The following is a 12,936-nucleotide window of genomic DNA, read 5'->3' as shown; positions in this document are numbered from 1 at the left end:
TTTGTTTTTCTCTTTCTGACTTACTTCACTCTGTATGACAGACTCTAGGTCCATCCACCTCACTACAAATAACTCAATTTCCTTTCTTTTTATGGCTGAGTAATATTCCATTGTATATATGTGCCACATCTTCTTTATCCATTCATCTGTTTATGGACACTTAGGTTGCTTCCATGTCCTGGCTATTGTAAATAGAGCTGCAATGAACATTTTGGTACATGACTCTTTTTGAATTATGGTTTTCTCAGGGTATATGCCCAGTAGTGGGATTGCTGGGTCGTATGGTAGTTCTATTTTTAGTTTTTTAAGGAACCTCCGTACTGTTCTCCATAGTGGCTGTATCCATTTACATTCCCACCAACAGTGCAAGAGTGTTCCCTTTTCTCCACACCCTCTCCAGCATTTATTGTTTGTAGATTTTTTTGATGATGGCCATTCTGACCGGTGTGAGATGATACCTCATTGTAGTTTTGATTTGCATTTCTCTAATGATTAATGATGTTGAGCATTCTTTCATGTGTTTGTTGGCAATCTGTATATCTTCTTTGGAGAAATGTCTATTTAGGTCTTCTGCCCATTTTTGGATTGGGTTGTTTGTTTTTTTGATATTGAGCTGCGTGAGCTGCTTGTAAATTTTAGAGATTAATCCTTTGTCAGTTGCTTCATTTGCAAATATTTTCTCCCATTCTGAGGGTTGTCTTTTGGTCTTGTTTATGGTTTCCTTTGCTGTGCAAAAGCTTTTAAGTTTCATTAGGTCTCATTTGTTTATTTTTGTTTTTATTTCCATTTCTCTAGGAGGTGGGTCAAAAGGATCTTGCTGTGATTTATGTCATAGAGTGTTCTGCCTATGTTTTCCTCTAAGAGTTAGTTAGGAAAGTTCTTTAAGTCCACACCTAAACAGGAGCTCCAGGGGCCCTGGCAGTGCTCCCCTGGCTCTCTCCGGTTCCCCAAGACACCACCACCTGGGCTCTACAGCCGCTTGCCTTGGGCTTGCCCCATCTGGAGCAGAGATGGCAGAGTGGCACGTGGTCGCATCTGCCCTGATGTGCTTAGAAACATGTTTATGATAATTACCAAGAGCTAAACATTGGGAGAAACCACATCAAAGTCTGGATTTCTTTGTTTTTTCCCCACAAAAACTTGGAAGGCCCGGCATCACTGGGCCCGAATTCCAGGCAGCTCCACTGCTGGTGTGAGGTTGGCATGACTGAGTTGCTGTCCCTGATGGCTTGAGGGGTGTGCAGTCACGTTCAGATTGAAGCTCTGCTGTCACCATTTTGAAACTCTCAGTTTATGAACAAAGGACCCCATGTTTTCACTTTGCATGGGACCCTACAAATTACAAATTCCTTAGCCAGGCCCGCCTGCAGTGGCCCATGTGCTGCTCCCAAGGGCCCACACTGTGACTTACTCACCTCTGGGTGCCCGCCTCCTCCCCACAACAGAGCCTGGGACAGAGAAGCTCAAACACATGCTTAGAAAGTGCCAGAACACAAGGATGGTGCATAGACAAGACAAAATCATAACATCCCATACCCATCTCTAATTGGCAAAGCACTGTGACACATGTTCTTTCCCTCACTTCTCTCAACTACCCAGGTAATAGGAGGAGTAGGTGTTACCAACCCCTCTTGGGGAAGAGGAACTGCCCAGGGAGTTGGGCTTATCTACCTGAGGTCACACCGCAAACCCAGGTCTTCCAGCTCTTGGGAGAGCTGGTTTCCTTTGCTCCAGGGCATGTAGGGAGTGCTGGGGGTGGAGGGCTCAAGGAAGCTGGGAAGACAGGGCCACACGGGGCTTCCTGCCGGGGGGATGCACCCAGCCGAATCTTCACTGCGGCATGCATGACACCCATGCATCCGGGGGGCATCCCAGGAAGCGCAGCGCCAGGTGGGGCCTGACGCTGCGGCCTCTCGCAGGCACGGGCTGCAACGCCTGCTACATGGAGGAGATGCAGAACGTGGAGCTGGTGGAAGGGGACGAGGGCCGCATGTGTGTCAACACCGAGTGGGGTGCCTTCGGGGACTCGGGCGAGCTGGACGAGTTCCTGCTGGAGTACGACCGTGTGGTGGACGAGAACTCCCTGAACCCCGGCCAGCAGCTGTAAGGACCGCCCCTCGCCCTCCCCCCACGCCGGCCCCGCCCCGCTCTGGCGGCAGATGGGGCCTGCCCGCAGATAATGGGCTTGTTTTTAAACAGCTCTGGGGAAAAGCAAACTGACAATCCCTTCGTAAGCTGGCTCTTCTCTTCCTTCAGCTCGTACGCGTGTGCCCCTCTGTGAACCGGGAACAGTGAGAGATGCCAAGGATTAGTCTTTAAAAAGAGGGTCTATGGGGACTTACCTTGCGGCCCAGTGGTTAAGACTCCGCGCTTCTACTGCAGGGGGCGTGGGTTCCATCCCTGGTCGGATCCCACATGCCGCGCAGCGTGGCCAAACTAAGATTACAAAAAAAAAAAAAAAAAAAAGAGGGTCTGTGGATAGAGGAGCGGGAACCTCCTCGCTTCCGACAGGTGACCCCTGGCACAGGAAGGCTCTGAGACGCCCCCCAGCAACGTTAACTGGGTTTAGCCCAGAGTTCCCCAAAGTACAGCTCTGAACACGTTCACAGAATGAATCATAGTATTTGGGGGGATGCTGCGGGTTCGCGGACAGCTGGAGAGCCAGAGCTTGTCCTGAGTCAGGGCTCTCCTTTATCAGCCGCCTTCTGCGGCGCACCAGGCACGTGCTAATTCTTTCATGAGCTTCCTCTCGGGCTCTCATAAGCCTCTACTAGGTCGGTAGTATTCAATGTACTACAAGATGAAAATACGGAGGTTTACAGACTCTAGCGCCACCGGGCCAACTCCGTGGATTCCAGGAGCGCAGGGACCTAGGAGCCCTAGCCAGTGAGCAGAGGCCCGCCCCAGGCTGGTCACTAGCCGCTCTAAGCCTGAGCTTCCCCAACTGACACTGGGTGATGAGAACAGCACTCGTTCCACAGCTGTGGGAAAACCCAAGTGGGCCCAAGGGTCCTTCCTGAGGATGGTCTCAGAGGGACTGAACCAAGGCCCCACAGTAGAGCGTTCTCCCAAGGCCCCAAAGCCCCTGTTGATAAATGCGGGAACGGGCATGAACCCGGTTTTGCCAAGGCGGGGGGTGGTCACAGCGTCCCACATGCCTCCTCGTGGCCGTGACTGGGGGGGGGGGGGGGTGGCTGGCCTCTGCCTGCTCGTGGGGACCTCCCTGCTGGGGATGACCCGGCTGCTCTCTGTCCAGGTACGAGAAGCTCATCGGAGGCAAGTACATGGGCGAGCTGGTGCGGCTCGTGCTGCTGAAGCTTGTGGACGAGAACCTGCTCTTCCACGGGGAGGCCTCGGAGAAGCTGCGCACGCGCGGCGCCTTTGAGACACGCTTCGTGTCGCAGGTGGAGAGGTGCGCTGGCGCGCGGGGGCGAGGGGTGGGGTACAGTGGTGGCGTGCGCGGGGAGGGGTCCTGGACCCGGACCCACGGGGCGTGGGGGCGGGGCTCAGAGGGCAGGGGCGGGACCCTGGTGAGGTCAGGGGGCCGGACTCAGGGGGCAGGAGTCCAGGACCGGATAAGGTTCTGGGGTGGGGCAACGGCGGCGGGAGTAGCCTTCAGCCCCCAGGGGAACCCGCCGTCGGGCAGCTGACGGAGACCAGGCGTCCTCTGTGTGCTTCCCCACCCGCTGTGGACCTCGTCTCACTTCATCCACACAACAGCCCCGAGGCACGGCAGTGTCACCCACGTTAGGGCGGAAACCCTGGGTTTAGAGAGAGGAGTAATGACCAGATTACTGCTGGTCCCTGGCGGAGCCAGACCCGCTCTGCTCGCTAGCCAGAGCCCCAAAAGTGCTTTGCCTGGGAGAGGTGGGCAGGGGGAGGAGAAGAGGCCGCCGCTGTGGGGATCGGGCTGGTCTGGGACCAAGCGACCCTCCCGCGACGCCCTCCTGTCCCCGCCCCGCAGTGACTCGGGCGACCGCAAGCAGATCTACAACATCCTGAGCACGCTGGGGCTGAGGCCGTCGGCCACCGACTGCGACATCGTGCGCCGCGCCTGCGAGAGCGTGTCCACCCGCGCCGCGCGCATGTGCTCCGCGGGGCTGGCGGGCGTCATCAACCGCATGCGCGAGAGCCGCAGCGAGGACGTGATGCGCATCACCGTGGGCGTGGACGGCTCAGTGTACAAGCTGCACCCCAGGTGGGCCCGCTCGGCCGTCTGCACCTCCCCGCCGGGTCCAGCCTCCCTCTTGTGAGTTCGCCTCCTAAGGGCAGAGCCCGGGCATCGGTCTCCATCTATGATATGCAGGCCGAAACGGATGCTCTCCGAGGTCCCAAGGATTCTTAATCTCCTCGCTCCCGCTAAGCCCACAGACTCAGGGGAAGGTTCCCCTTGGCTTACCCCCTGCCCTGCCTTCAGCGCGTTAACTAACCGCAGCCCCGCTTGCCCCCTGCTCAGCTTCAAGGAGCGGTTCCACGCCAGCGTGCGCAGGCTGACGCCCAGCTGTGAAATCACCTTCATCGAGTCGGAGGAGGGCAGCGGCCGGGGTGCCGCCTTGATCTCCGCGGTGGCCTGTAAGAAGGCCTGCATGCTGGGCCAGTGAGAATAAAGGCTGCAAGGCAAGGAGGAGACTGTGGCCGCTACTAGACCTGGGTTCCAGGGGACACACTCCCTACAGGTCCCCCCAACCTGGTCCAGTCAAGAGGCTTCTCCTTGTAAGGACCTTGGATGCCTCCCATCCCCGCTGTCACCCCAGGAAATGGGGAGAGCTTCTCTGGGGATGCGGTGAGGCCCTGGGCAGGCCTATTCTCTCAGGGTCAGTTGGTAGGATAGCCCTAGGGCCCTGACTGGGTTGGGGGCTGAGATGAACAGGAATGGAGAACCCCCAAAGTACCTCGCCTTTCTTGCTGCAATCAAGGGCCCAGAAGGGAGTTATTAACTCAGGATTTTGTTGCATTTCTGCACTGCTTGCCTCTTGGAGCTTTCAGCCTGGTTCAGCCCTGGCTCTGGGAAGGGGGTGCCCTCTGGACCCTACTGTGGCCTGGTTTCCCTGGGAACCCAACCCACATGGGGAGGCAGCCCTCATGACCTGGCCAGACCTAGACCTGGGTTCCACAGGGGGCCCCGGGGAGCTGCTGATCACCCAGGCCTGGGAAATGGAAGGGACCAGCTCCATGTTGGAGGCTGTGGGTACCCCGAGGCCTGGAGATGGCAGCCTTTTCCCTCCCATCCTGCCATCCCTGAGTGGTTTCTGGTTCTGGGATGGACCCTCACAGGAAGTGCAAGAGACAGAGTCCCCAAAGCCCCTGCCCAGAGGGGCCCAGGAAGAGGAGGAGTCCCCCTACCCACAGACAGGCCTGGGAGCATCTCCGGGATCGAGTCCTCGGCTCCCACGGCGCTGGGCACTCAGAAACCCCAGCAGCACTCAGCACACCCCCAAGGGACAACCCAGGCCTCTTTCTTCTCACCAGACCTCCATGTACCACACCAACCTCTCCATGCCCAACCTGGGACTGTGTGGGTTTTTTTAATTAAAAGTTTTAAAAGTTTAGAACATGACCTTGTCCACCGTTCTTTGATCTCTGTGTATAAGACTGTGGGACAATAAACATATAGACGTGGTCACATGTACACAGACACTCTGCAGGCCTAGGCGTGTTTTGGAATTTTCCATCCTCTCCACAGAGCCATGCCGGGGAGTGTGAAGAGTGACAGACCAGGCCTTAGGAACAGGAATGGGGTGGCGTGGCGGGGTGTGGTCAGAGGTCCTGGACTTGCCCAGGCCTCTGCCCACCAGCCTGTGGGATGGGGGGTGTGGTTCTGAGGTCTCCAAGAGCTCCAAGGCAGTGTCTGGGAAGGAGTGGGGTTGCTCTGGGAAGGGGGACGGCTGGTTCTTGGGACTGGTCCTGCTGCAGGTCGGTCTCAACAGGGGATCCTTGGAGCCACTTGGGTTGTGACAGTGACTGCAGTGGGAGGCCAGGATTACAAGAAGTCACATGATTTCTGCGGTCCTTCCAATTTGGTCCTGAATGAAATGCCTATTTCAGGTTAGCCAAGCCTAGGGCCTAAGACCAGTTACTTATGAACACGTATTTGTAAGATTTTAACATACACGCACTTTTTTTTCAGGTTTTTGGATGTTATCTTTTTTAAATTTAATTTTTATTTTATATTGGACTATAGTTGATTTACAATGTTGTGTTAGTTTCAGGTGTACAGCAAAGTGATTCAGTTATACATATATATATATATATATATCCATTCTTTTTCAGATTCTTTTCCCATATAGGTTATTACAGAGTATTGAGTAGAGTTCCTTGTGCCATACAGTAGGTCCTTGTTGATTATCTATTTTGTATATAGTAGTGTGTATTCCACTCACTTTTCAATGAGAGAAACTATCCAGCAAATCTGGAATAACTGTGTTGTTTTATTCAGAACTTAACCCAAAGTTGTGATTTTGAGTTGTCACATCCTCCTTGAGATGCTCTCTCGTTTTCTGGTATGCCTCATGTGGAATTACTTCTGATCTCTTTAGTTCTCTCGAGTCTAAATTATGCATCAGAAGTTTGTGTGAGCATCTGATGACTTCATTATCAGTAGTAATGTACTCGTGTTCCACCATTCAGCCACAGTATTTGATCTCATTTTACCATAAATTATTTCCTAGTTGTCCTTCATGTTATGGTTCAGGGCATTGTATTGTTTTTTTTACAATTCTCTATGGAGGTAGCTTGTATAGCCTATGAATTTCGTTTCAGGAGAGTAAAAGGGGTGTTATAAAATACTTACTTGCTATACAAAAGGGACGTTGGGGCTGTTGGATGAGAACCCTGCCCTCCCAGCTGGCCTCCCTGCATTCCTCACCCCGGTGGGCCATCTCCTGTTCCGGGTTCAGGGAGCCCCTGTCTGCCCCGGGCCCGCAAGGAGCCTCGAGGCTGCTGCTCTGGCACAGAGGACAGAGCCCGGGCCCCTCACTCTGCGGTTGAACCCCGCAAGAAGGGCTCGTGACCCACTTTCATGGGGATCCCAGGGGATGCTTGGGGTCCAGGCAGTGCTCCGTGCTCCAAAAGCATCACATGGAGGCTCTGTTTGGGGTCACAGCCAGCTCAGGGCTGCCTTCTGCCCCTCGGTCAGAGGGGCCAGAGGCCAGGGCCAAGCATCTTCACCAAAACCTCTGGGAATCCCCAGGGGTCTCAGGCCAGAGACCATCCTCAGAACCACCAACTGCCCTCCCAAGCCCAGTGGGGGCCCCGGGCCAGCCCCCCGCACCGCTGCTGTCCTCTTGGCCTGAGCGGGTTCTGGGCTGGAACTGCAGGAAGGACGGTCAGGTGGGGTTACAGGGGCCCCCTCGTTCAGCATGAGAGTGGTGAGAGTTGCGACTCTGCTCTCAGGAGGCGTTTCACCCGCTGCTGTCAGGGTGGGTAGACACCCGGATGTCACAGGTCGGGGGGGCCTGAAGGTCGCCAGGAACGTGGCTGGAATCTGCTCGGGGGCCCTGTCCTCCCCCAGCCCAGGCAGAGGCTGCCAAGTTTGGGCCTATCCTCTCCTCCTGTCCTTATTTGGTGCGCTCCAGGTGATAAGGCTGAGACATAAAGGGGGCTGTGGGCCCCTCGCAGCAACTAGGCTGCTGCAGAGAGAGACGATGGTGAGTGCCAGGTGGGGGGGGGCTGAAGGCCAGCGGCCCCCCAGGTGCTGTCCTTTGGGCTGGGGGAGCGGAGCCAGTGACTTCTGTGCCTGTGTTGGGCCCGGAGAGACGGTCTCCAGGGCCAGGAAGAGGACCCTGACCCGGGCTCTCCCGGGAACGCTCTGGGGAGGTCCGTGGCAGGGAGTCCTTGGGGAGCTGGGGAGAGGACCCCTCCGCACCCACTGTGTTGCAGGCCAGCAGGAAGGCGGGGACACGGGGCAAGACTGCGGCCACCAAGCAGGCCCAGCGAGGCTCTTCCAACGTCTTTTCCATGTTTGAGCAAGCCCAGATCCAGGAGTTCAAGGAAGTGAGTGCCCTACCCCCAACAGCCTGGGACCCGTCCTGCACCCTGCCCCCAGTACCCCCCTCTTCTCTGTAGGTCAGTGGTCCTGGCCCCTGTCCTTGCTCCTCCCACCACCCAGGATGCCCCCACCTCCCGCCTCCCCTGAGTGGGGACTGTTCCCACCTGGAGACTGTGGCCCGCACCTCACAGGCCTTCAGCTGCATCGACCAGAATCGTGACGGCATCATCTGCAAGTCGGACCTCCGAGAGACCTACTCCCAGCTGGGTGAGGGCGCCCACCTCCCACCCGGCCCTGCCCTGCTCGCACCAGGGTCCCTGCTCAGAGCTGCTGGGCTGTGGGGAGCCCGCTGAGAGGGGATGGGCAGGCTCTCAACAGGCAGCGCTCGGCCTGTATTCTTCTCCCGGCTCACCCTCCCCCTCCTCTCACACCCCTCCCCCATCACACCCCCTCCCCCATCACACTTTCCTTCCGCTTCACCTCCCCCACCCAGAGCTGCCTCTCACTCTCTACCCTGGGAAGGAGGGAGGAGCAGCCCAGGCCCTACTCAGGGACACTCAAGGTCCCTGTGTCCATTTCACGTCCCGCCCCACCAGGGAAGGTGAATGTTCCAGAAGAGGAGCTAGATGCCATGCTGCAGGAAGGGAAGGGGCCCATCAACTTCACTGTCTTCCTCACACTATTTGGAGAGAAGCTCAACGGTGAGCCTGGGGCAGCTCTGGATCCCCCTGGCCAGGCAGCGAGCTTGAACCCCACCTGGACCCTGCCTGGACCCGGCCTGAATCCCACCCAGACCCCTCCCATACCGTACCTGGCCCTGCCCACCCAGAGGCTGTAGGGCCCACCTCTGCATTCCAGACCCATGAGCACTGATCAGCCCGAGTCTCAGGGTTGGGAAATACGCCCTCAGCTCCCAGTCCTGGTCTCCCTGCCAGGCTCACCCACCTCAGAAGGACAGCCGGTCCTGGCGCCTCTGAGCCCCGAGGGGCACTTCCTGTCGGAACAGCCTCTCGCTTCTCTGGGACTGGAGGACTCCCCCTGCACCCTGGGTTCCTCCCGGGTGGGACCGGGACGATGGCTGTGTGGCTGCTTAGCTGGCCCCCTCGGCCTCCCAGGGACAGACCCCGAGGAAGCCATCCTGAGCGCCTTCCGCCTGTTTGATCCCAGCGGCAAGGGCGTGGTGAACAGGGACGAGTAAGTGGGAGCAGCAGGGCGAGTGCCGGGGGGCACCGTGTTGGACGGAAGCAGGGAGGGCGGAGGGTCCCCTTGTGAGGGTGGCCACCTGTACCTTGGGGACCTCTCTGCTCTTGGGGGGGGTGGCCACCTGGGCCAGGGGAGCCTCCATTTTCCCCTCCCGGATCGGCCGCCCCTGCCAGGCCCTCCCCACTGCTCCCCACCTCCTCCAGGTTCAAGCAGCTTCTCCTGACCCAGGCAGACAAGTTCTCTCTGGCCGAGGTGAAGACTCTGGCTCCTTCAACACCCCTCCAGGCCCCTTCGCAGGGCCCCCACCCCGCAGGGCCCTGGGGAGGTCTCGGTGACCCACTGCCCTCGTGGGCTTAGAGCCCAGCTTTCCGGAGGAGGTGCCGTCTCTCTTGGGATCTGGAGGGTGAAGGACATGGAATCAGAAAGGGAGGAGGGTGCAGGCTGGGCGAGCTGTGTGTGCAGAGGCCCAGGCGTGGGAGTGCAGTGCACCTCAGGATCTGGAAGAGGTTTCCTACGCTGGGGAGGGGGAGGGGGAGGGGGAGGGGGGCCGGGCCCGTGGCCAGGGTGGGCCCTGTGACCCACGGCACCCTTCGCTCCTGCCCCAACCTCCGGCTGCAAATGCTAAGGGGCAGCGTACAGCCCCAGGGGCGGGGCGAAGGGTCGCAGACCTCCCTCGGGTCACAGGCACCGGCCCCCAGGACGCCCTGGCTGGGCGGAGTCTGACCAGTGCCTCCCCAGGTGGAGCAGATGTTCGCCCTGACGCCTATGGACCTGGCCGGGAACATCGACTACAAGTCCCTGTGCTACATCATCACCCATGGGGACGAGAAGGAGGAGTGAGCCCGAGGCGCCAGCGGCTGGGACTCAGGGCCGGCCTGTGGGGACACCTCAATAAACGCTATTTCTGAATTAGATCCGCAATGGTGGCCTGTCTGTGACAGATGGGGTGGGGAGCCACGGGGACCGCCGTAAGAACCAGCCCGGCCCTCACCGGCCCCCTCCGTTCACCCCACACCGTCCCGTGACATATGAACCGTGATGTGCCCAGCTTACAGATGAGGACGCTGAGGCCTGCGAGGGTGCCCAGGGCCACTCCTCTAGGAGAGGAAACCCAGAGCTTTATGCCCGTCTCCACCAGGCCCAGATCGAGCCATGCGATGGGCCTCTGCTCAGCAAACATCTGCCAATGGCCCAGGGACTCTGCCCTCCTGGGACCCCATCTCTGCACATGGGCTCAGGTGGGCCTCTCTGCACGCACGTGTGATGTGCTGGGCCCTGTGTGAAAGGCACTGAGGGACCCATTTGAAAACACAACAGGTGAGGTGCCTTGTCACCAAAGGAGGGGCTGGAGTATACGCAGACTTCCAAAGGAAATACTCCGGAATTGGCCTCATGCCTCGGGGGTGAAAGGACCAGGCTGCCGGAGAGAGGGAGAGGGTGTCTCTGGAGGGCATTGTTAGTGTCCCATTCCCCACCTCACCTACAGAAACCAGGAGCTGGGGGGCACCCAGCCTCATCCGGGGAATGGGGGGGGGAGCAGGGCAACCTCCAGAGCACCCACGGCAGGGAGGGGGAGGGAAGAGGCAGTGGGGAGAGACAGCTTGAACCTGGGCAAGACCCAGAACACAGGAACTCCTTCTCTGGACAGGAACCGGAACGCTGAGTAAGAGCTCTCTGCCTCCCCTCCTCCCCTCCCTCCAGGCCCTGCTGCAATCCCCAAGCTGGGGAGGTGGGAGGAGGTGAGGGAGAAAGGAGGAACTGACCACATTCCCTCCAGAAGGCAAGCAAGAGGAAAGGCATTTCACCCGAGAGGTGTTCAGTTTTGATGCTTACCTGGGACTTGGCAATTTTAATTACTACATTGAGCGTTGAGATTTAAAGTTATCATGGCGCTTTCTATTACTTATTCGTGATCACAAACGTCATGGCACTGCCTGAGTTTTCATCCAGCGAGCAGGCAGCCTCCCCGACTCTGCCCCCTACCCCCCGCGGCATGCTTGCCGGGAAGATGGGTGAACAAGATCAAGCAGGTGTTGGGAATTCCCTGGCGGTCCAGTGTTTAGGACTTGGTGCTTTCACTGCTGGGGCCCGGGTTCAATCCTGGTCAGGGAACTAAGATCCTGCAAGCCTCACAGCACACCCACACACTAACACAAAACAAAAACAAAGGTCAAGCATCAAGCAGGTGTTATGATTCTAGCTCATGAGTTCTGCTTGTTCAACAAACTGATTTCAAGAAGTAAGGGATGGGGCTTCTCTGGGGGCACAGTGGTTAAGAATCCGCCTGCCAATGCAGGGGACACGGGTTCGAGCCCTGGTCCAGGAAGATCCCACATGCCACGGAGCAAGTAAGCCCATGCACCACAACTACTGAGCCTGAGCGCCACAGCTACTGAAGCCTGCACACCTAGAGCCCATGTTCCACAACAAGAGAGGCCACCACAATGAGAAGCCCGCACACCGCAAGGAAGAGTAGCCCCTGCTCGCCGCAACTCGAGAAAGCCCGCGCGCAGCAACAAAGACCCAACGCAGCCAAAAATAAATAATTAAAATAAAATAAACCATGATAACTGTAGAAAAATGACTGATAAAAAGCTCCAAATATTAAAAGAATAAAGTTTAAAAATTAATTAATTAAAAAAAAAGAAGTAAGGGATGATTTTATAATTCAAGCCTCTTCAAGGAAAAGTTGTGAAAGACTCTGAAACGGACCAAAAAGATCATGGGTATGCGAACAAAGAACAAAAAGCGTCGTTCACCACCCAGTTCTACAAGTCACAGCCCACTGCAGTCGCCCACCATCCGGATGGAAGACAGGAGGGAGCATTCTGTGCTTTGGATAACCGGCCCTAGATAGTTAGATGCATATCTCAGGAAGGATTCCAATAACCCCAGATTCCTGCATCTTCCCATACGTTGAAAAGCACTAGAATCATTCACTTGAGATGTCTGTCCTTTGTGACTAGGAGTAATCTTTTACCAAGATGTACGCTTGACTACACGTATTTCCTGGCCAAAAAAATCGTATGTAAACTGGCTTCTCCCCTTCCTCTTCAGAGCAGTTCCTCGGAGCTCGCGGAGCAGCTGTCTCTCAGGCTAGGGTCCTCCGTAAGACTCGCAGGAGGGCCTTGAGCCAGGGCCGGCCCGCTGTGCTGCTGAGTCCCTTGGGCTTTGAGTGGTGCAAGCAGAGATGGCTGTAAAGGCAAATGCAAATTAAAAATGAGACAAAGTTAATACTCCCTGATGCAAAGAAAGTAAACACTTTCCTCCCCTTCCTTAGAGCATTTCCTTTAGAAAACTTGTAAGTTCTTTCCCTTCTTTTTTTATTTTTTTTTTTTTGTGTGTGCGTAAATCTGTTTAAAAGCTAAATCAGGCTCTTGCCAGTTTGACAACGCTGGACCGTCTCCCAAGGACCTGGGGGCATCTCTCTGGAGAGAGGTTGCACCCCCCTCGCCCAGATGCCCTGGGCGGTAGGAGCCTGATTTCTATGGCCTGGCTTGCAAGCCTGCTTCCAGTTGTAAAGAGATGAGAAGTTTGCTTTTCCTCCGGATAAAGGCAGTTAGCAAACGCAGGCGGCCCCCTCAGCCCCAGTGGGGCGGGGCGGGGCGGGGCGGGTGGGCGGCGGGTGAGCTGGGTGACGGACAGTGCTGTCAGGCCTCTCACTCAGGACTGGCTTCTGTTTCTCTTGAGGACGAGAACAGATGGGTTGAACTGGCATGAAAGGGGTGAGACTACTTCCTGCTCTG

At 56.8% G+C, this 12,936-nt stretch overlaps 2 protein-coding genes across 5 annotated transcripts in view; both read left to right on the top strand.

Annotated features, from left to right (window-relative positions):
• Positions 1 to 5,552, top strand: part of GCK (glucokinase) — a 56,067-nt gene extending 50,515 nt beyond the window's left edge. For all 3 annotated transcript variants that reach the window (XM_059934231.1, XM_059934232.1, XM_059934233.1), the window contains 4 exons: positions 1,920 to 2,103; positions 3,257 to 3,412; positions 3,965 to 4,198; positions 4,457 to 5,552. In XM_059934231.1, coding sequence (XP_059790214.1) covers positions 1,920 to 2,103; positions 3,257 to 3,412; positions 3,965 to 4,198; positions 4,457 to 4,601 — 719 coding nt within the window. In that variant the 3' untranslated portion in view covers positions 4,602 to 5,552. The remainder of the gene's footprint in view (positions 1 to 1,919; positions 2,104 to 3,256; positions 3,413 to 3,964; positions 4,199 to 4,456) is intronic.
• A 1,903-nt stretch (positions 5,553 to 7,455) lies between these two features.
• MYL7 (myosin light chain 7) lies at positions 7,456 to 10,102 on the top strand. Of its 2 annotated transcripts, XM_059932899.1 has the most exons (7): positions 7,456 to 7,646; positions 7,879 to 7,992; positions 8,179 to 8,254; positions 8,584 to 8,688; positions 9,103 to 9,181; positions 9,394 to 9,442; positions 9,929 to 10,102. In XM_059932899.1, exons 1-7 carry the CDS (start codon positions 7,644 to 7,646, stop codon positions 10,028 to 10,030), a joined length of 528 nt encoding a protein of 175 aa, XP_059788882.1. In that variant the 5' UTR covers positions 7,456 to 7,643; the 3' UTR covers positions 10,031 to 10,102. The 2 variants fall into 2 exon arrangements, with proteins under 2 accessions (XP_059788882.1, XP_059788880.1); XM_059932897.1 differs by lacking the exon at positions 9,929 to 10,102 and having other exon boundaries at positions 9,394 to 9,621.
• The last annotated feature ends 2,834 nt before the right edge of the window (positions 10,103 to 12,936 follow it).

The sequence above is a fragment of the Balaenoptera ricei genome, chromosome 9 (assembly GCF_028023285.1).
Source record: "Balaenoptera ricei isolate mBalRic1 chromosome 9, mBalRic1.hap2, whole genome shotgun sequence".
Lineage (NCBI taxonomy): Eukaryota > Metazoa > Chordata > Mammalia > Artiodactyla > Balaenopteridae > Balaenoptera > Balaenoptera ricei.
Note: the sequence above shows the minus strand (reverse complement) of the source record. Positions and strands in the feature narration are given on the sequence as shown.

What these genes read in the sequence shown, in the direction of transcription:
- MYL7 (XM_059932897.1), top strand. An exon ending in AGAGACCTACTCCCAGCTGG is followed by an intron (nt 8,255 to 8,583) that starts GTGAGGGCGCCC and finishes CCGCCCCACCAG; the next exon opens with GGAAGGTGAATGTTCCAGAA. An exon ending in GGCGTGGTGAACAGGGACGA is followed by an intron (nt 9,182 to 9,393) that starts GTAAGTGGGAGC and finishes CACCTCCTCCAG; the next exon opens with GTTCAAGCAGCTTCTCCTGA.